The 26,209-nt window shown below is 37.2% G+C and overlaps 1 protein-coding gene across 2 annotated transcripts in view; it reads right to left on the bottom strand.

The window, feature by feature from the left end:
* Positions 1-26,209, bottom strand: part of MOXD1 (monooxygenase DBH like 1) — a 50,890-nt gene that overhangs the window by 11,963 nt on the left and 12,718 nt on the right. For both annotated transcript variants that reach the window (XM_027690833.1, XM_027690826.1), the window contains exons 3-7: positions 25,192-25,356; positions 24,743-24,826; positions 6,527-6,706; positions 4,184-4,286; positions 978-1,144 (exon numbers count right to left, since the gene is read on the bottom strand). In XM_027690833.1, the coding sequence (XP_027546634.1) occupies positions 978-1,144; positions 4,184-4,286; positions 6,527-6,706; positions 24,743-24,826; positions 25,192-25,356 (699 nt within the window). The remainder of the gene's footprint in view (positions 1-977; positions 1,145-4,183; positions 4,287-6,526; positions 6,707-24,742; positions 24,827-25,191; positions 25,357-26,209) is intronic.

Raw genomic sequence — 26,209 nt, 5'->3', positions numbered from 1 at the left:
TACTTAAAATTGAGAGGCTGTAATTATAATATGCTCTATTTCCCATCTTCAAGTGAACTGGCAGTGAAATACTGTAAGTTCACATCTGAAACTTTTTTCCGGGTCAAAAACATTTGAAAATTAACTTTTCCAAATTGATACAAATCTGACATCACTCCCATTCTAGCTGAGATCTACTGATCTAAACTTCCAGTATGCTCAACTTTGGTTCTTGTTCAGAGCTTAAGGTAGAAATAATTTGTTATCGCAGTACCTTTCAAGAACAGCCTTAGGGTCAGAAACCTCATGATAATAGATTATTCAAGTGTTTTAAGGCTGAAAAATGCTAGGAGAAAATGTAATATTTAACACCTCCAAGAAGAAATCTAAATTCTGTATCTAATTTGGCCTTCATAGTAAACCAAGTTCTTGATTCAACCTTTCCCTATAAAGGACAAAGTATATGAGAATCAACCATGATACATTAATCACAGATCTTAGACAACGCTTCCATTACCTGTAGAGATATTTAAGTTATCTTGATGAAACCAAGTATTTAATAAATGCATAATTGTACTTTGGGCCATACAACAAAACCTGGTCAGGTCTTTAGTTTCTGTGGTTGATCTAAACCTTTCAGGCTTTACCTCGTCATTAGGAGCCTTTTGCACATGCACAGGTCTGAATTAGTCTCAACATTTTTTCTGGGCTAGCTATTCCAAGTTACTAATAGTTTTGCCATGGAAAGCAGTGTATACTTATATATTCAACTCAAAATTAAAACATTGCAAGCACTGTGTCATCCAGTATTACTCATGTAAGTAAAGCAGCCTGAACACTGAGGAGCCTAAAGACCCATTTCAAAAAGACTCAACACTTTGGAGGGCAACATGTACTACCGGATGCCTTTGCTCACATCAATCTTCCCAAGAAGTTAAAGTGACTCTCTAAAACTATTTTTATGAATGAAAACCAATGGATTTAGGCAGGGGTCATACCTCTTCCAGACATTCCAGGGTGCAGTGACCCTCTGACACAAATTCGGGCATGCCTGGTGGGATATTGTGGAAGAGGCTGACCCAAAGACCAGCTTCAATAACTCCAGCATCATATTTCCTTAAAACTGAAGTATAAATTAGCCTCAGACCAGAGTTATCTATCAAGCCTGCAACAAAAGAACACAGTGAGCCATGGCTATAAATCTGTATTTCAAATGCAAAAAAACCAAAACCAAATTGTTTCACATTTTTCATGCTTTGTCCTAAGTTTTCTGCATGAAAATCGAGGAATCAACCTCAATAACCTGGAAATGAGTTCAAACTGTATTCAGGAAGTAATAAATACGGGCAGTCCACAGGACAGTTTTTAAGCACAGTATCTCGTTCTCTTCGGTGTTTAGATGTGAAGGAAAAATATGTACTGTCTGTAGCCCTTGTGTCCCTTCCACTGAGATATCCAACATGGATTTCAGGGAAAAGAAGATAAATCACAGGCAGAAGAAACAATACAAGGAAATAATAAGAACTCAAAAGGTTCCGTGTATGATTTTCATATTAAATATTTAAAGCAAAGCTTCAAACTTTTGTGTTTTATTTTCGTAAAAATTTTCTAGCCGTGTGTTTTCTTCTGCTTATGAATTTTATCTGTTTTTTTGCCTGGAGTCCTAGCATTAAATATATTTTTCCTTTGCTTAGGATTGCCTGTTACATTACAGCATACCTCAAATGACAAAATATACCCCTTTTACAATCTCTCAAACTAAGACAGCATCAACTAAACATGAACATTTGCTTACTAAATCCCAAACCTGTACATAATACCAGTACCTTGAGTGAAGTAGACAAGAGAATTACAGAGTATTTTAATGCTGCACTGTCTCAAGAACTTATCTTGATTTCAAAAATTAGTTTAAAGAACCAAAGCCTGCTGTGAAGAGGATGAGTTTTTAACAGTCAAAATGATATAATCTATTTTGTTCACCCACATACGTTTAGCCGTATGTGTTTGTTTGTGTAACTATTAATAATTTATTCTACCTTCATCATCTAAATGCTTATAATTATTAGTCATTCATGTTAATCGAGATACACACAAAAAAGATTAATTTGTATTTGCACAACTGCTACACTCTGGTAGTTCACTTTGTATTTATGAATAATCACTGAAATAATTTCAAATTTGAAAATTAAATATGCAAAAGGGTATCAAGTATCTCAGAGAAGGTAAGAGGCTTCCTAGTGACCTATATTAGTCTTCTAAAAAACATAACAGACATAGCCGTGCCTGAAGCCAAATTTTACATCAATATGATATTAGCAGTCTATTTTAAGATAAGCATATGGCAGAGGGACAGAGCAGGGACTGTTACCCAGTCACTAAAATATCTAGGATGGAGTACTATACATAATTATTAAGGAACAGAGAATATGAACTATGTATAGCCAATTAAAAGTGGTAATCAACCATTCTGCAATATATGAATCATGGCATTTATGGTGATATATCCTATCCCACAACATCACAACTTTAGTATCTGGGAATCCAAACCCACTCCCTTTCTGGAGCTATTCATAAAATCTCATCAACTTGCATTTTTCCTTTGTGGAATTTCCCCCTCAAACCGATTGCTAACATCTAAATGTCAGACACTTTTATGGTCTGTCAGAGTTCCTGGTAAACAATCTGAAAAGAGGCCATCTTTCAAATGAAAAGTGAAGTTAAGGACTACAAAATCAGAAACATCTACATTAAATTAAAAATGTTTGAACTGCTCCTGATTGGGAGCCAACAGTGACTGCCAATCTGAGTAACTCAGCAAAACATTACCCCAGGTCACAAAGTGAGGGAAACAGTGCAGCCTTTCACCATGAGACCCAAACTGGGGAAACACAGATGACAGAACACAAAAATGAAGGTCACCCAGTGGCGAGTTTGGTGTTGTGTCAGGAGAACTCTTTTGTTCCCACCTGAAGCACTCAGGTCTACACTCTCACAGTCCTGGCAAAATTTTATACTGTGTATTTTGCCAGGGAGGAGGAGATGCATGACCTGGATTACAGGCACCCTTCCCTGCCTATGCTGCCTGAATTTTTCCAGGTCTTTAGGGAGATCCTGTGTTCACCTGGGGGTGTCCCTGCAAGGCAGAATTGTCCACATTGCTTAAAAAGGAAACAAAATATTATTGATTTCCAGCTTTTGTATGTGCCACCTGAACTAAACCAATGCTGTCATACAGCACAGTCAATTAAAACAAAATGATAAATTTAGGGACACAACCAAATCAGACACAATTTCTCTGCATGTGACTTCTCAGGCTTGCAGGTAACATTTGATGGAAAAGCATACAATATCAAGGATGCAAACAAAGTTTATTGTATCCCATGCAAATGTGTATGCTAAAAGGACAGAGTCTGTCACTAAATAAATAAATAAAAAAAGATAGTTAATAACCCACATAGTGGATTTTATTTTAAAACATAGGGATGTAAAGAAAGGCCAGTACACTATGCTGTATCAGATTTTACTCAGTTCATGTATAAAAATCACCAGAATATTCTCAGGTACAGTAGCTTAACAAACTTCTGCTTCAGAAAAAAAATATCTTTCCCAAAGGCAGCTTCAAAGTTCCCCTGATTTTCTGAAGTTCATTGGTTTCTTCCTTCTACTTCTTCTAAATAAAATTTACTTTCAGGAGGAACATTTAAAAAACACTGTTATAAATTTAAAGTTTATCTTATAAGATAAACTGCTTTTACCCAGTGAATGGTCCAGCAATCTGAGTCTGTACTTCAACTTCAGAAACTGCCCACAGTTCAGGTAGATTTAAAAAAAAAAAACAAAACTATAAAAAATTAATAAAAGGATCATCCCCTGTGTTGCTGCCTCACAATTTGAGTGCTATACTTCTTGTTTTCATTCTGATTGGATTTCCCAGCAAACGGAGAGAGAGATAACAAAAAGAATGTAGTGATAAAAGGAGATTTATTCACCTGGTCCACAATTTCTTGTATACCTGAATCTCTCACTGACTTTGGGTTAAACTTTTGAGAGCAGTGAGAAAAACACTGTGAACCAGGGACTACTGATCAGGAAAAAGTAAGCCATGGTTTTGTTTTGCTCTGTTCGCCACGCAATGCAGTGATGAGCACTTGTGTCTAGTACATTTTCCAATGTTGCATGTTTTAAAGAGTGTGAGGCTACAAACCTTCTGTGTATGATGGATTGTCATAATGCACCTCCATAAGAACAAACAGAGGGTCAGATGCTGTGCCAATGGATAAGCCAACATGTGGAGGGTAGGTGAAGCCCTGGAAATCAATACACACATACAGAGTTCAGGTATTTTTGCCACAGTTAAGAGTTAATTTCTCTTTATAAATACAGTGACTTCTTTTTGCAATGATATGATCATATTAATGATAAAATTTACAAAGGTAACTTCTTTTACAGCTTTGTGAACATGACAATTTGATATAATATAGTTATTATATGCTTAGTACACTAAATAATTCTGTCAGTATAAAATAGTAGATCCCATGACAGCTAGAGGACAAAGCTCTGAGCAAACAAGCCTGACCTTACTGCTTTGAGTAAGAGGCTGGACTAGAGACTTCCTGAGGTCCCTTCCAATCTGCATTATCCTGTGATCTTATGATTATTTATTCTGTATTTATTGTTTGAGAAGAAAAGGAAAATTTCATTTTAAATGTATAAACATTGCATCATCAAACACTTAGCCTGACAATAAAACCCTTATGAAGAAGTGAATCAACATTTTAAATGTTCCTAGTTTCTAAGAGCAGCAATTTCCGGGGAACACTGAGGTTGCATGTAATTAACTTGTTTTTCCTGCACAAATCACTGTATTCTAAGTAAAATTATTTGAACAATAAAGATGATCTTCATGGCTGCATTTACATTAGCAAGTCAATATTGCAAAAGAAGTAGTTTCTGTACCTTGCAACAGCTTGTGCTGGACCCACTGCCCCCAAATGATGGACAAGCTCTGGTCAGCCCCCATGGACTGAACCTCATTTATTGCTAGAAGGTGCTGGGTTCACCCCTGCACATTCAGTTTAACTTCATTCCAAAGGGGATTGTGAAAATTCTCAAACCACTCATGATGATAAAAAGAGCTTGGTAAGTGGGAATAACTGGGAGATTTTCTTCAGAAGCTCACTCCTGATTCAAACCGAAATGCCAGTATCTCCTAAATGAACTCTTTTACCAAACTCACTGTAATAGGAATTAATCTGCAACATTTTATAGTATCTAGCTAATATTTTAATATGCAATTTTAGATTCTAACTTTCTGAAATGTGCAATTTGAGATTCCAACTTTCTGATGCCTGATGGACATTAATGAATTAATTGTAATATATAATAAAAAATATTATCACCTTTATTCGATGTAAGGGTAAACTGAAGTTAGTGAAGTGGGTACGAGGCTAAACCTGAATGTATCCCAGATCTGTCAGATTCCTTTCTACCAATCTTTAACATCCTTGCAAAAGCCTCCATAGTGCTTGTTAAATGATAACTTATTTATATGAGTTTTTAATTTCACTTAGATTAAGATACTCAAAAGTACAAATACTAGGTCAGAGCATAGCTAGTGGCAAAAATGCTCAAAGCATACATCAGGGATAATGCTCACAGTAGATTAAATTTCTTTTGGTGAGTCCACGTAACAGCTCTGGTTTCCTCACACTGCAGCACTTGCAGATGGTTTTGGACTGCAGGCTGGCAAATGAAGGCTTCAGAAACTATCATCACCCCAGTCCCTCTCTGTGCCTATACCATCATTTGTGTGGGCACACAGTGAATCAAGGGGGTAAAGGGGTGGAATTCATTTGGCAGTAATGGTGCATTATGTCAGCTGAAAGCATTAACTGGAGCCTAAATTGACATACGAAATAAGTTGAAAACACAGCCTGGGGTGAACATGGCAATCAGAGCCTGTATTTTCTGTAGATATGCCCCCTTTTCCATGAGCAAAGTGGTCCTTGTGCTGGCTCAGCACTGACACAGGATCTCTCCTACACTGCAATGATGTCTTTTGGGGCTGTAGGAAACCTCAGAATGATAGGCCTGAATAGAGCAACAGTGAAATCAGGTCCTGGTGAGGCACGTAATTAAATCTATTTGGAAAGTCCTGTGTCTGTGTCTTTTACAAAGTCACCTCCAGACACTGCTTTCCTTTCTGTTATTCTCCACAGGTAGCTGGTCATTGCTGGAGGCAGTGTATTTTCATATCAGATAGGACAAGCTGATACAGTGAAGATTTCCATGCTCCAAAGCTCCCCTACGGCATCTATACTATTTTAGTTACTTTTGACTTGTCACTCAGGATCACTATTTCATTGCATACATAAAAGGCCAATAAGAGGTTGAGGACTTACTGATGAGGCATTTAGGGATTGTGATTGTGTATCCTTAAAAACAGATAGATTAAGTAATCTCTGACATACTAGGAAGAAACTTCATTATGATACATCCCCTCCTAAAGCCCCATTGATGAACCATGCTAGACAGACATTCATCCTACCTCTCCTCCAATGGCCCAGGCAAAAATGACTGTCTCACATGTGAGAAAAGAGTCTGGCATGTTGGGGTGGTAACATTCATGCCCATAGTCCAGCACACTGTCATTCAAATTGCTGCTGCACTGGTAGAGCAGGATATGGTGCACCAGATTCTCATGGCCTTTCTGGATCAATGGCTCAACCTGTCAAGGTTAAAATGAAAAGGAAAAAAAAAGAAAACATATCTCAATGTTACTATTTTAATGCAGGTATGAAGACAGATGTAAAAATTATCCAATACATTTATTTTAAAAGAGAAGACTTGATGTTATATTGAAGTTACATTGAGATGTAATTTCAGCACTCTGCAAACTCAAGAAATAAAGTTGCCAAAAATTTCATTTTGGCCAAGTGCATTAGTGGGGAACAGAAATAAATTCTACATCTTGACAAAACCTCTGTTACCACCTTTCTTGTTCTCTCTTCTCCCATCCCAGTCTTGTACTGCCACTTGTCTTTCTACCTACCCAATCTTGTTTAGCAACATTCCAGTATGAAGGGGATATAAAGCAGCTAAAAGTCTGAACCAACTTGGTGTCTGAACGAGTCAGAGCTTTTCACTCCTGTTTCTGTCTCTTTTGTAGTATTTCCAATTACAGTTGCCCATAGATTCTGTGTGTCTAGGGTGAGCCTAGAGCTATACCCCACATTCCTCAGCAGCTCAAAATGGACTTTACAATTTTTTTGACATCTACAAGAAATTAGAATTATTTTAAAATCTGCTCAGTTGTAAAGACTTTATTAACATGAAGTCATTCTTGAGAGGTTGGTTGTTTCAGCCTGTTTACAGCAATGATGAGCTGGAGGGCTCTCAGTGGTGCCCAAGTGCCCCCAGTATAATTAGATCACCAAACTTCAGGGTAGGCTGAAATTATTTAATTCTCATATAAGTATTCACTCTCTATTTGGATGGATGATGTTAAATCATCTCTGTCAGAGATGATGTCCCTGGGGCAAACATGAATACTTTTGAAAAAAATTATTTTGCTTTTCAGAAAGATCATATTCCACAAAATATCAGCATATAGAGGACAGTATTAAAATGAAAGTTTTTCCCTTGTCTTTGCTTTCAAAGATTTCATCACATTCTATCATATCTACCTTCAAACTGAATAAAATAAAGATTAATATTTTTATTAGAAAAGTCAAGCTTTGGTAATGCAACTCTTAAGACACAGGGTGCCATGCAGTACTGCCTTTCAATGACTGAACCAACAAATCACTGAATAGTTGCAGTAGGAAGGGACCTTTGGAGGTCATCTAGTCCAACCCCCCTGCCAAGGTAGGGTCACCTAGAGCATCAGGAAAGAGAAGGTTATTTTAAACAGGAAAAGAATGTATATACATTGTAAATTTACATCCATTTTATTTTGTAAGCACATTCATGTCCTAACAGAGGACCAGAACAGAGTAAGCAGGAACAGTTTATTACATTATTAAAATATTGTCAACACAATTTATCCCTCTGCATTTAATTCAAAACCCTAAATCAATTACAAAAGAGGAAGGGCGGTAAGAAGCAGCCAGAGCCTGTGTGTATCAAGACAACCTTTGTAGGTATGAATCCACAAAGTACCATTGAAGTTGAGCTCTTGGGGAGTCCAAATGGTGCTGAGTACCTGCATGTCCATCCAAGAAGTGCACAACCCACTTCACTGGGCTTAGAAATCAATGGAAGGATGCCAATTTAATTGGATGCCCCACAGTTTCGTTCTGGAGGCAAGATTGAAATACTTCATAGGAGATCATCTGAATTGTTCATTGTTCTCATTAATCCTCCCATCATCATGAATTACTGCACTATGGAAGTAAAAGGTATTTTTGAAGGAGATAAGAGTCAGTTTTCCCATTAAATAAGAATTCAATCCCAAATATATCAGACCGAATGACAAAGATTCAGAAATCCATTTCAGCTTGATTTTGGTTCTTCCCTCTACCCCATCATATACCTGCATATTTATCCAAATACTGCAGAAGAAAAATGCCCTTGTAACATGGCAGCTTATACATTAAATAGCAGGATATATGTCAAGAATTCTGAAGTTCCACATAATGTATAGGTTAGTCAAAGAAATGGTTATGAGAATATTATCCCTGTATCTATCAAGAAAAAGGAGTACTTTTGTCCCAACATGTGACAGTTCTGCCTGCTGCTACAAGATCCCAGTGCATGCTGTGCTTACAATCACTACTTCAAAACCAGCTTCATCTCAAAACAATGGGATATCACCAAAATTAGAAACTCACATCCTGTCATCGTTTTTTAGTGTCAGTTACCTAAATAATAACAGCACTTCAAAAAACAGTTTTGTTCAGCTTTCTTAAGTGAAGAAAAGAAAAAGGAAGCTAAAACAAAATAAATCCTTAAACATTCTTCCATTGCATCTTGTAGGATAACTTATATTGTTCAGATGCAGAAATAAATCATGAAGAGCAGCAGTGAAGTTATGCTTTTTACATGTTTTTATTACAATTCGGTTGAAGAGGTCTTTCTCTTTCTGTTTTTAAACAAATTTTTAAAAAGAAAATATTAGGAGTGGTCAAAATTCTATTGAAAAACCTCTTAGGAAAATCTCATTAATCATGAATTATTCAGAAATGTATGGAGATATTTTAATGGTCAGCTCCCTAAGGCTCACATCATTATTTCTCATTGAAATGAGAGAAGAAAGAGGACCAGACCCCTTAGGTACATTGAGCTCCCCTTCTCTGATCCAATGAATAGCTAACTGTATTTATTTACTAGAATAACTTCAGCAGAGAAAAAACCTAAAAACTATGATTTCATACTCTATTGTAGTGATTAACTGGAGTAGGGATTTAAATGTGCCATTCTACATCCCAGGTGAGTGCTGCCTCTCTACACAGCTATTTGTTATTTTGGCTCATAGAATAAGTTGGTTATTTGGGCTGCCTCACACTTCCTCTCTCACTTTCCACAAAGAGCATCTGTACAGATTACTTTGCTCCAAGCTGAAAAGAAATTCCAAAATGTCATTTTTTCTCAAATAAACAAAATTCTTGTTTTCTGGCCAGCCTTACAAATAATAATGAACAACAATGACGTTTGTCAAATTGGGGGCCAAATTCAGAAAATCACTTGTGTTTAGAAGTGCACATAAGCAGTCCCAGGTGTAAAATCAGTTGTTAAAGCAGGTATCTACAATTAAATATCTAGATCAGGGTGGCCTGATTTCCAGAGCACTTGCAGCCTCAGTGAATGACAACACAATTTGCAATTACAATTTGTGCAACTTTTAGAATACTTGCGAAAAGATAATAATTTGATATGGCACATTAGGGCACAGGAGTGAAATACAGAAAAATTGTGATAAAAATAGGAACGGTACATAATAGTCATTAAACTCTGCAGATTTAAGTGAACAGTTAATTTTTAATTGGATTTTTATTTATACATAGCCTTGTTTGCTCTGCTCTCTTAAAATAAGGGACTCTCAAATGACATTTTCAGCCAAGTAATTAAATAATCAGTGATTGAGTAGTTTAGATGGTTGCAGTGAAAATGGGAATCCACCTTTCATTTTCAATAATTATGAAGAAACCTGACTTTGAAACATAGTTCCTTCTCTTGTCCTTGTGAATTCCTATCCACCTCTTGTTAGCCAAGGCAGCCAAGAAAAAAGTCGAAAGGAGACTAAAAAGGAATATGCATGTAACTACCTATTTTTCCCGGTTTACCTCATTCTTTGAGGCTCCTCTGTGGTGTTTTCCCTGTTGCTGATATTCAAGGAAGACCCAGCTGTCAGGGTTCATCTCTTTGCCATGTTGTGAATAAGCCTGCAGAGATACTGCACCACCGGGCACCTCGGTGACTTCTTCCCCTGCAGGCAAAGTGCATTTTCTGCTTGACATTTCCTAACTGCCAGAGGCATGGAGAACAAAAGCCCCATATTCACGCTACATCAAAATGCCCAACATGTTTGGGATTGCAAAACATAAGTGCATGCAACAAGACACATCCTCTCCTGTTTTTCATGAAACCTGTGGTAAGAAGCTCATGGTTTATTATTCATAATGACTTGCTTTCTGCATCCTCCTCTATCTTTTTTCAAAAGCTTGGGAAAAAGGTCTTTCTATCCAATCACACTCGCATATATGAACCTATCTGACTCCCACTAACAGAGGCAAAACGTAATAGAGGTACTACAGTCCTGCACCACTTCAAATCAGAACTTTCAGAGAAGGAGGTATTTAAAATACACCATATTCAAATGTAAATGAAGACACTGCCTTCTGCAACCAAAAGTAGGGGTTTTGGTTATGGTGCTTGGTTGACATGACCTGTGCTCATCGGACAGGTTGAGAAGTTTGACAAAGCTCCTTTCATGGTACTGAATCTCTTAACACTTCTGAAAACACTGACTTTCAAAAAATATAAATTAAAAAATTTTCAAGTCATTATATTGTTAAACCAGATAAGATGTGTGCTGTCTACCTGTTATTTTAACAGAAGCCCTAATCTAGTCAACAGGCTGACATCACATGAACAAAGAGAATGTTTATATCTGCCAGGGCCAGGCTACTCAGCTTCAATTTTTCTTCCTCTCTTTATTTCAGAGTCAATCACAGAATCATAGAATCAACCAGGTTGGAAAAGACCTCCAAGATCATCAAGTCCAACCCTTGATCCAACACCGCCGTGGTTACTAATATCCCTTATCTATTATCCCTTTTATCCTATTATCCCTTTTATCTATTGCACAAACTGAACATGTCATATGTTGTTTCACATTTTTTTTCCTTAAAAAAAAAAATCAAAATTTTAACATAACAGTGGCTTGCATCTCAAGGTGATGAAAAGAAGGGTCAAGATACTAATGTGTCATGTATTAAACGGGATGAAAATTAAAAGACCTCAAGTGGTCCAAGAAGTTAGATTTCCTAAAAGGAAAATAATATCTCCAGAAAACTGGAAGTGTTTCTTGCTTATTCCTGGTTTTCTCCTTTTTCATTTGCTCTGTTTTCTCTGATGTTAACAGCTGTGGTTTGTTCTTCATGCCTGTTTGTGCAGACGATGAAAGTTAGCAAAATATATCCATAGTCTCACTGTAGTGTCCCTATTTAGAAAATATAGCCCACTGAATGTCAGAAAAAAACCAACCTGAATTTATTTTTAGATATGAAAATGACAACAGGTTTTTGATCTTTTTGAAGTGTTGATTCTACACTGAAATGTCAATGAAAAGCATGATTTTTTTTTCTGGCTCAAAAATGTAGCTTCAACTTAATCTTATACTTTAAAGACATGATGGGATTGCATATTGACATATAAATTACTCTGAATAAGGCCACAGCCTTACATCACACCTCCTGTAAGTAGTCAGTGGTGACACAGGGAAGAAAATGTAATTAGTTTTTCTCAAAATGGACACTAAAAATGTGACAGATTTTTGTCCTGCCACTGTTGCATCTAGAAGAGTTTCTAGACTGTGGCTGGTTCATTTATGTATATGAGCTTTCCATGTATCTGATTAACTCAGACCAAAAAGTGATGGCTGTGAAACTGAATACTGGCTGAGTTTAGTTGAGAGAATTTTTGCAGCAGAAGACTAAGTTATAGGCTTTCTATACTCCTCCTCAGGAAGAACTATTATTTTCTTATTGATTACTTTGGACATTGTACTACTGTAAATCTGTACCATGTGCACGTATTGAAAAATTGTCTGACTTGGAAAATTTCTTCAAAGGTTGACACAATTTCTTCTTATTAGGATTCATCAAGATTTTTTCTGATTTTTTTTTCAGAAGAGTAATTGTGAAATGATCAAATATTTATCTAAAACATCTCTTTTAAGGTTTTAGATTTCTCTTCAGAAAAGCAAATACTTAGTTGGCTTTATAAAGTTGGGTCTTTTTCAGCAAAACACCCCTCCATGTATTCCAGAAAAAAACCCTCAGTAATATGGTTTTATTTTCCTATAAATTTTCAGAAAGAAAACCACCAGCCATTTGCTGCCTAACACTTGCACATAACCCAGAAATGTGCTGAGCAAAAACTCAAGAGCTGGAAACATGCCTCTCAGCTGGGGTAGATGTTTAAGTCCATGACTCCAGGGCAGAACAGGGTTTTAACCCTAACAACACAACAACTAGCTCATGTCAATAGAAAATCCTATCTACGCCAGTCTCGCACCTGGGACACTAATCTGCTGGAGACTTTCAGCCTGGAGTTAAGGTATTCCAGGGTCAGTAGAGACCACCCTCCCCATGCCTCCATCCTACCCTGTCTGTCAGAAGACATTAAATTAATACCACAGAATAGACAGAGTTGAAGGAGACAGTTTCAAAGCTCAACTGGCTGCAGTCTAGCATGGACTAACTGCTGTAATGTTTCCTGAGATCAGCAGTATCATTTGCATGTACACAGCTAAGTGCCCATTTCTGTTTTCCTCCCTGTACAATCCAGGTCTTAAATTCAGTCATCACTACTGACAAATTCCTTTAAATCCCTCTCTATTCCAAGTGCTTCTGAGTTTATGCCATGCCCCTTACTTAGAAAGGCGAATATTTTGTTAAGTTAAGAGGCAGAGTAAAGCCACTGCTTCTTGTTGACTCATGGTCATCTGAGGTGATGTAGAACTGATGTACAACAGGAAGTATCACTGCTTGACTTGAATTGTCCTTCAAAGGTAAAAATGTTCACTTGAATTTTTTTCATATATATTTTTCACATCCTCCAGTTGGAGGAAAATATAACCTGTGTAGTTAGTGACAGCTCTTGGTATTTGTATTTTAATAAAAAAAGAGATGTAGATGAGAAAAAGGCATAGGCAACAGCAATATCCCCAACGTTAATCTTATCATGTGATTAGATAAGGTTTCCTTGGAGGATGGAAATTTTCCAGACCAACTTAAGGTATTGAAATTTGTATGATTTGCACTTAATATGTTTGGAGGGTTGGGTTTTTTTCCAAAGTGAGATTCAAATACCAGACATAATCCTAAATTGAAATAACAGTGCTGACTTAATTGATTGATTGATTGGTTTAAGCTATATTACTATTTAAGTTATATTACTGGCATTTCAGTTTAACTGGTTTTGAGTATACTTTAAAACGCAGAACAAAAATCCTAACATCACTGTGGAGGAAAGGTCCTTACCATGTAAATAGAAAATTTTATTCAAAGCAGATATTTCCTGTTCTTGGTGTAAAGAAAGGATTTTTTTACTCAGTAACTGCATTGTTCAATGAAGGCTCTTATTTAAGTTAAGTTTTATTAGTATATGGCATAAAGAAGTAATTAACATACCTCTGTTTAAAGCTGCAGAATATTTATTGGAAAAGAATATGTACTTTCAGGTAAAAGGTAACTGTTGATGTGCTGCTAGCTTGAAGAGGAGGCCATTTATCTAAATTTACACAAATCTGTCTATTCTCATGATGATTCTCTCTAATGATTACACTCTACATCCAGATTTTGCCGGTCAGTGTGCAGAACACCTTAAATATTTTAATTAGGAAAGAGGAATAAAAACCCACAATAAACAATAATCATAAACATTTAAAAATGAGAACTAGAGATGGGTTTGGGGCTTCTTGTTCTCTCTGCCATGAAGTCCATTCTTAAGTTCTTATTCCTGTTAAATCACCTGGAACTCTGCCACTCATAAGGAGTTCCAGCCTTTAAAGACATACAGGAATTTAGACTACATCTAAAAGAAGTATAGCTTAAAAAAATACTCATAAAACATTGTTTCTGCCTGATGTATGTCTGAAGATTTAAGATAACACATTTAGTAATAGTTAAAAAGTATAACCCTGAGGAACAATCTCATAAAAAGCTCAGGTCAAGAAAAAACATGTTTCATTTAATTACACCTCCTGGCAATACACTCATTGCACTCCTAAGCAGCAGCAGCAGCACTGGCAGAGTGGTTGCGGTATTCAGTATGACCACAGTCTCTCAGTACAGTTGACACACTCCAAGTGTGTCAACTCCAATTATTTGTCAATTAATCGTCAATTAATCATCAGCATCATTACTTCCCTGTGAAAATAATATCATAATAAAGTAATATGAAACCAAATATGTTTCAGATCTAAAGCCAAAATGGGTACTCTATAATGAGTTTATATATATTTAAGAGGAACATACAGTTTGAATAGTATAAATAATAAAGTCAGTGAAGGTACTCCCTTTGTGAAATCCTGAAATCACCATTCACGCACAGCAATGTCTACCCATTTCTTGAGATAGCAATGGAGAAGGTTTTAATTCTATTGTACAACTGCAAAACATTCCCCTCAATCATGTAGTTAAATAACATTGCACTTTTCTCCTCCTGCTTGGGAGTGAAAGCACAGCTTTGCCCAAAGACAGAGCATGCGAGAATTTACAACCTGTCCCTTTTTTGTTTTACACACAGAAGTATACTATTAGGAAACACATTTTCTGAAAAGGACATGCTGACTTCTGTGAAGGACTACCAAAAGTGAACAAATGTGAGAAAGACCTTAGGCATCTGGATACTGAGCCTCTAGAAGAATTGTCAACCTGCACACCCTGGCACCTATAGTTTGCTGAAGGGAAAGCATGGGATAAAATAAGCACAGAGCTTATGATTTTGACATGACACAGCCTCCTGTGTCAGTAGAACAGCTCCAAGGAACTATTGCTCATAACCCTCTAAAAATGTATATTTACAGGATTAATATGCTAACATGAGATGGCTTACAAACTAAGTGCAGTTAAGTAATGCTCATATTAACACGATGATTTCCAAATTTTTTCACCCAAAGTAAGGTCCTGGTACCCTTCTGTAGGATTTAACACGCCTCAACACAAGCATGAAATCACACAACACAGGCTATTTTCAGATTACATGGTTCTTTTAAAGTATATATTAAAATTATACCATAGCAATTCTCTAGAAATCGAATCTGTGATTGGCACTTCACAAAACAGAAAGACACAGTTTCAGTTCAAGCAACTTAAGCCATAGCAATGAAAGTGAGGGGATTGAAAAAGGAGAATGAAGAGCATTACATTGTAGTTTATAATAATTTGCTTAGATATTCAGTTTTTCTCAGGATTAGGTGTTTTGGGTTTGGGTGGATTTTTTGTGCATTTCAGTTATATACAAGATGTAAATTATTTCCATGCAGGTATAACATCAGTCTTGGTGTAATGAGTGGTTCATTTGTCATATGTGTGGATTTTGATGTCATATATGTGTAGTGGGTTGACCCTGGCTGGATGCCAGGCACATACCAAAGCCACTCAATCACTCCCCTCCACAAGTCGACAGGGGAGAGAAAATATAGCAAAAACTCATGAGTTGAGATAAGGACCAGGAGAGATCACTCACTGAATACTATCATGGGCAAAACAGGTTCAACTTTGGGATATTAATTGAATTTATTCCTGACAAAATCAGATCAAGATAATGAGAAGTAAAATAAATCTTAAAAACATCTTTACCACATCCCTCCCTCCTTCCCAAGCTCTACCTCCTCCCTCTCAGCAGTGGCACAGGGAGATGGGGAATGGGGGTTATGATCAGTTCATCATGACTTGTTTCTGCCACTGCTTAGGGAGAAGAGTCCTTCTTCTGCTCCACCGTGGGGTCCCTCCCATGGGAGATAGTCCTCTGCCAACTTGTCCAGCAGGAGTCCATCCCACGGGCAACAGTTCTCCATGAACTTCTGCAATGTGGGTCACTCTTCCACGGGGTGCAGTCCTTCAGGCATAGGCTTCTCCAGTGTGGGTCTCCCACAGGGCCACAAGTCCTACCAGAAAAACCTGCTCCAGTGTGGGCTTCTCTCTCCATGGATCTGCAGTTCCCTGCCAGGAGCCTGCTCTAGCACAGGTTTCCCATGGATCCACAGCCCTCTTTTGGGCATCCACCTGCTCTGGTGTGGGTCTCCTCCACAGGCTGCAGGTGGATCTCTGCATCCCCACCGTCCTCCATGGACTGCAGGGGCACAGCTGCTTCACCATGGTCATCACCACAGGCTGTAAGATAATCTCAGCTCCAGTGCCCGGAGCACCTCCTGCCCCTCCTTCTCCACTGACCTTGGTGTCTCCAGAGTTGTTTCTCTCACATATTCTCACTCCTCACTTCACTGGCCATAATTACTTCCGTGCAATAACTTTTTTTTTTCCCTTATTAAGTATGTTATCACAGACATGTTACCATCATTCCTGATTGGCTCAGTCTTAGCCAGCTGCAAGTCTGTCTTAGAGCTGCCTGGCATTGGTTATGCTGGGCATAGAGGAAGTTTTTAGCAGCTTCTCACAGAACCCACCCCTGTAGCCGCCCCGCTACCAAAACCTGGCTGTGCAAACCCAATGTAGTATGCTATGTGTGGACACAGCACAGTAGCATTGTCTGACCACTGTCTGTCTATTTTCCCACTGTTACTAAAGAGAAGTCAATGAATCTATGCTCTAGACACAGCCGCAACTATTGTACATTGCAAGTGGAAGCAGAGGTGGAGAGGGTATAATAACATCATATATAGGGCAATTATATTAGCCCTATAGAAAATTTGCTTAAGATGCTGCTACTGTGTGATTTGTCTGAATTAGAAAGTTGATCTTAAGAAGCAATGCCAAGATGTTAATAGGACCAAGTTAGATTTGTTGTGTGATCCATCCACACAACACCCATCAAGACAGATGTTACTACCTATGAGCCTGCTATTCTGATACTGGCACAAAATATGCTTCAAAATTGCTGATCTTAGGCCCAATCCTACTCTAAAATATTTTATTGCCTGCTGTGATAAGAAGTGTTGATTGTTTGGCTGCAGACAATTTCTAGATACAATTTTCTTGTCTTTTCAGATAAGAAGTCACAGGCTTACACTAAAACAAAGCTAAGGATGAGGAAGAAAAAATAAGAACATAGCACAAGACAAAATGGGGTAATCATTAAGAATCCTCTCCTGAAGATCACACTACGTATCATCTCAGAATTGGGAGGTGAAACTCAGACATCTTCAGTAAAAGATTTCATTTCTCTTTTCCATTCTCAACTTTGATCATATCTTAAGTTAAAGCTCCTGCCATTAAACCCTGTATGTAATTAGAAATGACACACCTGATTTTTATTTAACCAGAAAATCACATAGCACGCATATTTTCCAACCACATGCTGGCATAGTAAATACGTTGCCTTTATGGATAGAGGTTATTTTTATTTAAAAAGCAAAAATTAAAAGAAAATGGGCTAAATTAACTAAGTGTTCAACTTTGCTGACAACAAAAATGAGTAGGTTATTTTTGCATACCAAGTATGAAATAAAAAATGCAGAAATAACTGCATAACTTAAGCATTCTTATCACTGACACATATAAGTGAAATGAAAGAAGACTACCACAAAATAAAATATGTTCCGTAAGAAATATTGTTTGGTGTGATAGTAAAATCTGTGGTCATATGTAATTTAATCTTTGATCACAGAAAGCAATACTATCTCAAACAGTTTTACATATGAAATAATTTAGTAGAATATGAGAGAATAATGTATTTCTGTTATTTCCTGAAACAGCACTTGGGAAACTTTTAATTTCCAGCCTGTTCAGTTACATGAATCTTTAGCACTGCTAAGCCTAATGGGCCAATTCAGGCTTGCACTGAAGAGCCAGCCCTCCAGATCAAAGGGCAGATAGCTTACAAGCTTTGCAACCTAAAATGATTGTTTGGTTGCCAATCTAGTTTACCGAGGCTGCAATTGCCTTGTAGGGGAATGTATGGGAAAATATAGAACATTATATTATGTCAGGCTACATAGTGCAATTTGCTAGAGTTATTACATTTAGCAAAATGTAAAAGTTCAAGCCCAAGAGAGTAACACGCAGTTACTGTCTGGTATCGCTCAAGTTAAAAATCAGTGCCCTCATTTAGGTACGGCAAGATACAAGCTTGCCTTCTGGCTTCCAATCAATCAGTCTCTTAAACTGGAGCCCCTTTGTATCTTCACACTGAGGTCTTTGGTATTACTAAAGCATTCCACTGTCAAAAAGCAAAGTTACCCTTGGCAACAAGTTTTTTGGAGTTTTTACTTCCTTATCAGAGTTTGCCCTGAAACAGAACATGAAGATTAACTAGCAGCTGCTGGTGTGTTATAACACAGGCCTTTCTTTAATTGGAAAGAGGCTCCATCTTTTAAGGAGATCAGTAGTGAAAAACTTTGGTGCTTATATAAAAATATGCCCAATGTAATGCTTCTCAGCTAATGCTAAATAATTCAGTTTTTTCTGATTATACGCATAGCCTGTTTCACTAGTCACATTGAAAGTCTAGTGCCAAAAAAATCACATAGGGTTGTGGTTAAGAAAAGTCCATTTTTTCCAAAAGCAAATTTTTTTTAAAAAAAGTATTATTTTGCAATATTTGCTTCTATCATAATCTCTTCTCTCCCTTGACCTTTCTGGTGGTGTATGTCTTCCCTGATTCATTCATGTAAGAGCTAGTTATCTAACACAAACTGGTTGTCTGGGTTCTCTCATCTGTCAATGGGGAGAGAGAGATTGAACCATGCAGGGGATGCTTGAGCTCATACATTTTAGACACCTTCTCAGGATGATACACAGCTAGTTTTGTCACTATAAAGGTCAATTAAGCAGCTGGCTCAGACCCTTGGATAAGTCAACTTAGATAAGAGGAAGCACATCTCCATGGTTGAAAATTGACTGTCTTTAATATGTTTCCTGAGTATTCATGAGTTGTACTTAACAGATACTGATTTTTGATCACATAGCCTCACCCCTATGATGGGGTTTATACCCCATTTCAGCAGTGCTAAACCTGCTCATTCCATTTTCATAAGCTGGTTCAAATAATGCATATAGAAGGACTACTTTCTACAAGAATCCAAATGTTTAAGACCTTACAAAAAGCAACCTACCATCCTCCTTTCCAATGGTAAAGGTCCTCTAAAACTGGACATCCCATTAAAAAAGCTCTCTTACAGAATCAGAAGTATTTTATGCTCGTGAGCATGGCCACATCACAGCCTTTTTGTTGGTATTTCTCTGACTATACTAGTTTTGAAAAAAACCTAGAAAGTTTGAGACTGAAAGAAAATGAGTAGTTTTTAGAGAAAGGACATGTAGTTACAGCTAAGTGACCCTGCTATCCAATTATACTTTTTATTTTACATAAATTATTTTTCCTACTCTTAAAGGGAAATTCAATATTTGACATATTTTTCACTACAGGATTATTACTAATGAAGCCTAGGGAACTACTTTTTCTAAGGAAAACACAGTGTATTTCAAAGGAATTGAACATTTACAATGTTGAAACTAGCACAGACTTGCTATGCACTGAAGCTGAAAAGCTTCCCACAAATTCATGATGGCACGTTTGGCATGTAGGATAAACATACCATTCCTTCACTAGTATATGCTGTAAATTTTCAGTTTACACACAGAATTAAACAATTTGTCAGGTGGAGTGGGAGACCACAAATCTAGAGGATTCACAGGAAATCTAGAGACAATAGAGGAAACACTATCTTAAAGTTTCTTAATTGCAGTGGAAAAAATAGTCAAGCACATGGGAGACCTGTGGTTAATGTGAAGCCAGAGTTATGAATCTTTAGCAGATGCAGTTATTTTAATAAGCAGTACAATTACATTAAGTAACAAAAGACATGGAGTATTGAAACCTAAGCTAAAGACAGTAATAAAAAAGAGCTGTATCTGTAGAAACACGAGTAGAAAAAGCAGTAAGAACAAGCTCTGAACATAAAGCAAAAACAGTATTTACTGGAACACTGGGAAGTATTTCTCATGAATGTAAAACAAATTTTCTCTTTCTTGCTAATAGTAAATATCTGCATGATGCCACCTCACAATGAGCAAAAAATAAATTCAGTAAATAAACAGAAAAAACCCAATTGTCAGCAAATAGACTTACAACCTATCAAAACAGAAAGATGTGTCAGCACACACATATCCACATGCACTGAAAATCATGAAAATCAGACATCTCAACAGTACAAACATGACAGGATTTTGGAAGTTTCCAGTGTGCTGCCACTGAATAAATTTATTTTTTTTTACCTGAAAAAGTAATAAGAAAGAGACTTTAAAAACAGGTAATTTACAAGAGGGAGGGTGCTGCAGAGACTCCCCTTTTCAGGGTGTGCTTCCCAGGGTTAGCTGTCTCTGCCAGCCCCTCTCCCAACCCTGGCGTTCAGTGTCTCTGCTTGTGTGGGCTTTCCACACCCAGGGAGCTGTCCTCAGCATGGCTTTTTCATGCAGAGGTGGGTGCATGGACATGCCTGTGTCTGCTCTATCAGTGGGTCCCTCTCTCTCTCCCTCTGACAGGTCCTGCTGGAGCGGAGGTCCTTCCCAGGGTGCAGTCAGTGAAACCAGAGAACTTTCTTTTAGGGATGCGATTAAGAGGCACATTCAGGACCAGTCAGAATAATTATATTTACAGAGAACTGCAAAAATCCTAGCAAGACATAGTCTTAAACCCATCTCTGGAAAGTCTGGGCCAAGAAATGGAATGCTTTTTTCTAAGAAAGCTACTTCTGAGAAGGCTCTCAGCAAACTTCTCTATGTGAGAAAAGTAAAAATCCCTTGGGTAGTAAGCCTGAGGCACATACCACAGCCTGAAGCTCAAAGAAGCAAAACAGGCCAATGCACACAAAGCTGCAGGAGGAGTTTGCAGACAGGCAGCCATGTGCTCTCCCATGTGAATAGCAACCAAGGTCCATCACTCCAGGACCACTGCAGACCCATCCTGCAAATAGGTGTTTTGAAGAAAGATGGTTGCCTGCTATTACCTCCAATGAAGTCTTTTTATCTGTTTTGCATATTATTGTTTTCAAAATTTACCTATTTCCCTTGTAATTGCTTCTGATATCAGAAAACACATGGGAGGGAAAATCTGTAGAAGTTTAACAAATTTTCAAACAGCCACAATTCAGCCAGGTAGGCAGCTTGAACTGAGGAGTGATGTACACCATTAGTCACAAAACCAGCTCGGTACCTGGTTTTGGTTGTGACCTGGGTAATTATTATCACTGTTATGCCCAGCTACTGAGAAATTTCTTATTCTGTTTTATTTCCTAGCAGGCATAATATTATTATGAGTTATCTCTCCAGAAGTTCCTGGAGGCATTACAAAAGATCTTGTAACAGAAGGCTTTGTAGGGACATGTAGGAAGACACAATCTCTTCCCTAGGAAAAAAGTTTCAAGAGATGTGAAGCAAAGGAAGATTTGACAGAGAAGTCCTAACCCTGGCTGGGTGCCTCCTTATTGCGGTGAAGCTCTGTTCTCCATTGGTAAATGCAGCACAAGGAGAAATTACTGAATGACTTATTCATGTCCTTAATCTACCTATGAGACAAACACAAGATTACAGTCTTAACTCTTCCACAATTTACATGTCATGGTGCATGCTTGATCAATGAAAATAAGCTGTTTCCCATTACCTGGGATTCCCAGAAAGCAACGTGACTATTATGTAAAGAGAAAGAAAAGACCTAAGGTCCTTCATAATTTACATTTGACTAAATTTGAGATCTCTTATGCTAGTTATTTCTTTGTCTTGTGCTAACAGAAGAAACTACAACACTAGAGTAGATGAAGCCTAGGTCCAAGTGTTATCAGTCGCCCATCTGTTGCACCACTAGATTGTATCTACAAAATATACTTGTAAATACCTTAAATATATTCTGGCTAAAAGCATATAGTCACTCGTTTTAAAAATAATGCAGTCAATAGAAATTAAATAATCCTTTTACATTCAGAATCTGAATTCAGAACCTGGCATTTGTTAACCAGAAACGATTAAAAGTCGTCTCCTCTACCTTTAATGACAGGCCTGATTTTTTTCAGTTTCCTTCACTGAAACATCATGCTTTCCTGATGAAACTGATATTTTTTTAGAAAAAGCACTTTACTATAAAATGCTCAGAGCAATTTTCAAGAAGGAAAGAATGACAGAGAAGAGCTGAACGTATGAAAAAAAATTCCTATCGAGGCTGTTGCACCTACTTGAGACTCTAGATTATCAGCAGATTTACATATCAACACAGCTAAGCACACATTTTTGGTGGCACAGGTTGTCCAACAAGCACTGAGCTGTGCACTTCAGTGCTCCACAAAATCATACAAGAGGACAGAAATGGTCAAAGTCAGTTCACATGTACACTACTGAAGTAGAATAAATCATACCAGAGACAAATTTGTACCATTTCTAAAACTTTTTTTTCTGTCTGTAAAAATGAGATGTGTAGATTTGTGTGAAAACTGTGTTACAGAATAAATCCAGAATCAAAATCTACAAAAGTATTTAACTAACACAGACAGTTTGATCAGGCCAAATAGTTCATCTGTCCTCTCCTTTGTGAAATTCAATCTTTGTTTGCATAGCTAATGTCTTCCCTAGTAGCCATAAGCCCCATCCTTTGTGCATCAGTAGGCTTTAGGAAATGTTTAATCAGTTTGCGAGAGCACATAGATACAATTCCACAGCAATCCTCTATGTGTCATCTAAAAAAGTCACCATATGAAAATATATAAGTTGTGCTCCTGAAAAGAAAGGTTAAGGAAGTGTTCCTACATAGTTCTACTCTCTTTCTGCATTAGTTTTTCTCTCTCTAAACATTTTTTAAGCAGTAACATGAAATTTTCTTTTTTTTTTTGAAGATGGAAAATTACTAAGGATTCTACTCTAATTTTTAATTTTATTTTAAAAAACACTTTTCTGAAAATACTATTTCTAAAATTTTAATATTCTTTATACATTGTAAAAATAAAAAAATATAAAACTATTCTGAAAAATTAGTCAGTGTATTTCTGAGCTAAAATCTTGTTTTAGCTTCAACCAATCACAATTTTTTAAAAACTGAGCAACTGTGTGTGCAGTCAGGCGAAACATTTAGAAAATACACTCCAGAGAACTTTCTAGCAGAACAGCGTGTATTTACACCTTCCACCAAATTTAACATGGAAAGCTTGAATTCTAATCCTACCATTTTAAAGGTCTCACACTTGAAAGCAGAAAATTAGGAATCTTGACATATACACCATAATACAAGCAAAGTCTGCTTTTCATAAAGATCTGTGAAAGTAGCTGTCATAAATTTCAAATGTGATTAAAGATCAAGTACCTGAAAGCAGAAATTTGAGCCTTGCAGTTGTTCATTCTCATAAGTGCAGAAACTCCCAAAATTTCAGAATCATTATAGGTATTTATTAGACTTACACTGGAGATCATGTTATCTGAGTTAAAGTTTCAGTCTTACTGAAAGCACTGGAGAAATATGACTGACAATAATAAAAAAATGGAATATAATTGTATACTTAAAGCACTTAAGGGTTTAAAGAAAAATAAAACTGAGGGCCAGAACTATATCACTGTGCTATCTTAAGACTTTTAGAACAGTAAAAAGTTGTTCTTTTATGAGGTCTTCAATACATTGCTCTTGGGAAGAAATGTGAGCACTATCTTTTGCTCAGCACTCCTAAGCTTTCAATTTCAAAGTGAAAGAAAATTAGAAAATGTGTTATATGAAAACATGTTTATGCTTGTGGGCTTTAAAATCACCTAGGATTCTGCCGAGTCTTGTGTGAATTTTTACACACACATTTTCACTAATTTTTAAATAAACTACAACATCCACCTCTTTTTTCACAATATTGGGCTTTTACATAGCTGAAGATAACGGTGTCTTTGCTTATGTGACATAACGTGCATAACTCCACAATGGCCATCGCAAGAGAGGTGACTGGAATCAAATAAGAACTTGGCCCTTTATTTGAACAAACATCACCATTTAATTATTTTTAATCTAAAATTACTATCTGTTAAAAGCAATTCAATTAATTCCTATATAAAAGTAGAAACCTGATGTAACATGGTTTTTTACTTAGTCTTTGCCAGAAATATTTACAGACAGAAATAATTTTCAACCTCATTTTCTTAAAGGAGAGAGGACAAAGGAGAAGAGAAAAGAACAGAAAGAATGGGGCTCTGTCCTTGTGCATGCAGTTGTCAGGGCACACCTGAATCAGGTCCTGGGCACACATACACATACGCTTGACCCATGTTTGTGAAGACAGAGAAAAGGTCTTATTTTTCCCTCCAGTAAGCAGTAAAAAAAAATTTCAAAGTGCAAGAACTGATTTGAAGTGTAATTGTTATCTGAGTTCCTCTAAATTTGGTCAGTCTGAATCACTCACCTTTGTCACGTGATGCTTTTCATGTTGTATGGGAATCTTAAACATTTGGCACCAATATGTTGTATCCTTGTCTGGTACAGGCACCTGTCTTAATAAAAAGGGCAAGAACACAATATTATCATAGAATCAAAGAATGGTTTGGCTTGGAAGGAACCTTAGAGAACATCTATCCCACCCCATGTCAATCCCCTCACCATGGGCAGGGACATCTTCCACTAAACCAGGTTGCTCAAAGTCCCATCCAGCGTGACTTTGAACACTTGCAGTGATGAGACATGCACAGCTTCTCTGAGCAACCTGTTACACTGCCTCATCAACCTCATAGTGGAGAATTCCTTCCTTATATTTAATCAATATATAGAAGTCACACTACCTGTTGTGTAAGCCCAAACCTTTGGCTACCACTTTATTCCCATCTCCGCATAAACCCAAAACATGGAGTAACTTACGTCTTTGTTTGTCAAGTCAAAGTATGGCAGAGAGGCAGATAAGACTTCTTTCTCAGGATTTAGCAAACGTAGACTCTTTGTGCCACGATTAGATCCATGGTAATTTTGACCCGCTTCTCCCATGTCTTTGTGGTGGTAGGCCCAGATTACCCGCACTGTGCTCTCCTGAAAAAACAAAACAAAACCAAACAAAAAGCCCATAAGGAATAGAAGCAACATCTTCCTTACATAGTTCACATAATTCCTACAATTGTATGACATAGATGTAGCTGTATTTGAACAATGACAATGTATACCAGAGGAGCAGTCATCTACTTACACAATTTTGCCTTTAAAATTAATAATGTATGGGGTTCACTGGAGATACACAGAAGTTAAATCTTTCTCTGAGAAATTTCTTCCCTTATGTTGTGAATTGAAATCATATCTGCAAATGGCAGAACAGATTCATAAGGAGGTATCCAACTAAATACATGATAAATATTTTTCTAGAGATATTACTTATTCGGCCAGCAGTGAGGTTCCCTGCCAAATTTTTTCCAGGCTCAGATCTGTGAAAATGTGAATACCTTCAGTGAAATGACATCTTTACATACTAGGGAAGATAGACATTCAATTACAGGACAGATTTACATCTTAAAAATCATTCTAGAGTCACTGCACAGATCAGTTCTCTGTAAACTATTCTCAGGTTGCAATAACCACGCTTGAGTCAAAGTGCTCTAATAAATCCTGAAGTGTTCCAGAATGTTAAATTATGCTCAGAATTTGGAGCAGGTGTGAAAAACAGAGATCCATTGACTGCCTGGAAAACTGGTGGTTTATACAGCTGTGGTTTGCTTCCTTTGCTTCCTGCATCTTTCAGCGTCTCATGTTGCATTATGTTATGAAAACATAGATAAAGCAAATACTGTTTTACTCTTACACTACAGCTTCCAAAATAAGTACTAAACAAGCCAAAGCACAGAAAGCCTTGCAAATTTGTCTAACTTATCTGTCATTTCCAATACAGAAATCA

This window comes from Neopelma chrysocephalum, unplaced genomic scaffold (assembly GCF_003984885.1).
Source record: "Neopelma chrysocephalum unplaced genomic scaffold, ASM398488v2 Primary Assembly neopelma1_23, whole genome shotgun sequence".
NCBI classification, from domain to species: Eukaryota; Metazoa; Chordata; class Aves; order Passeriformes; family Pipridae; genus Neopelma; species Neopelma chrysocephalum.
The sequence above is the reverse complement of the archived record's forward strand: the minus strand, read 5'-3'. Positions and strand labels throughout refer to the sequence as shown.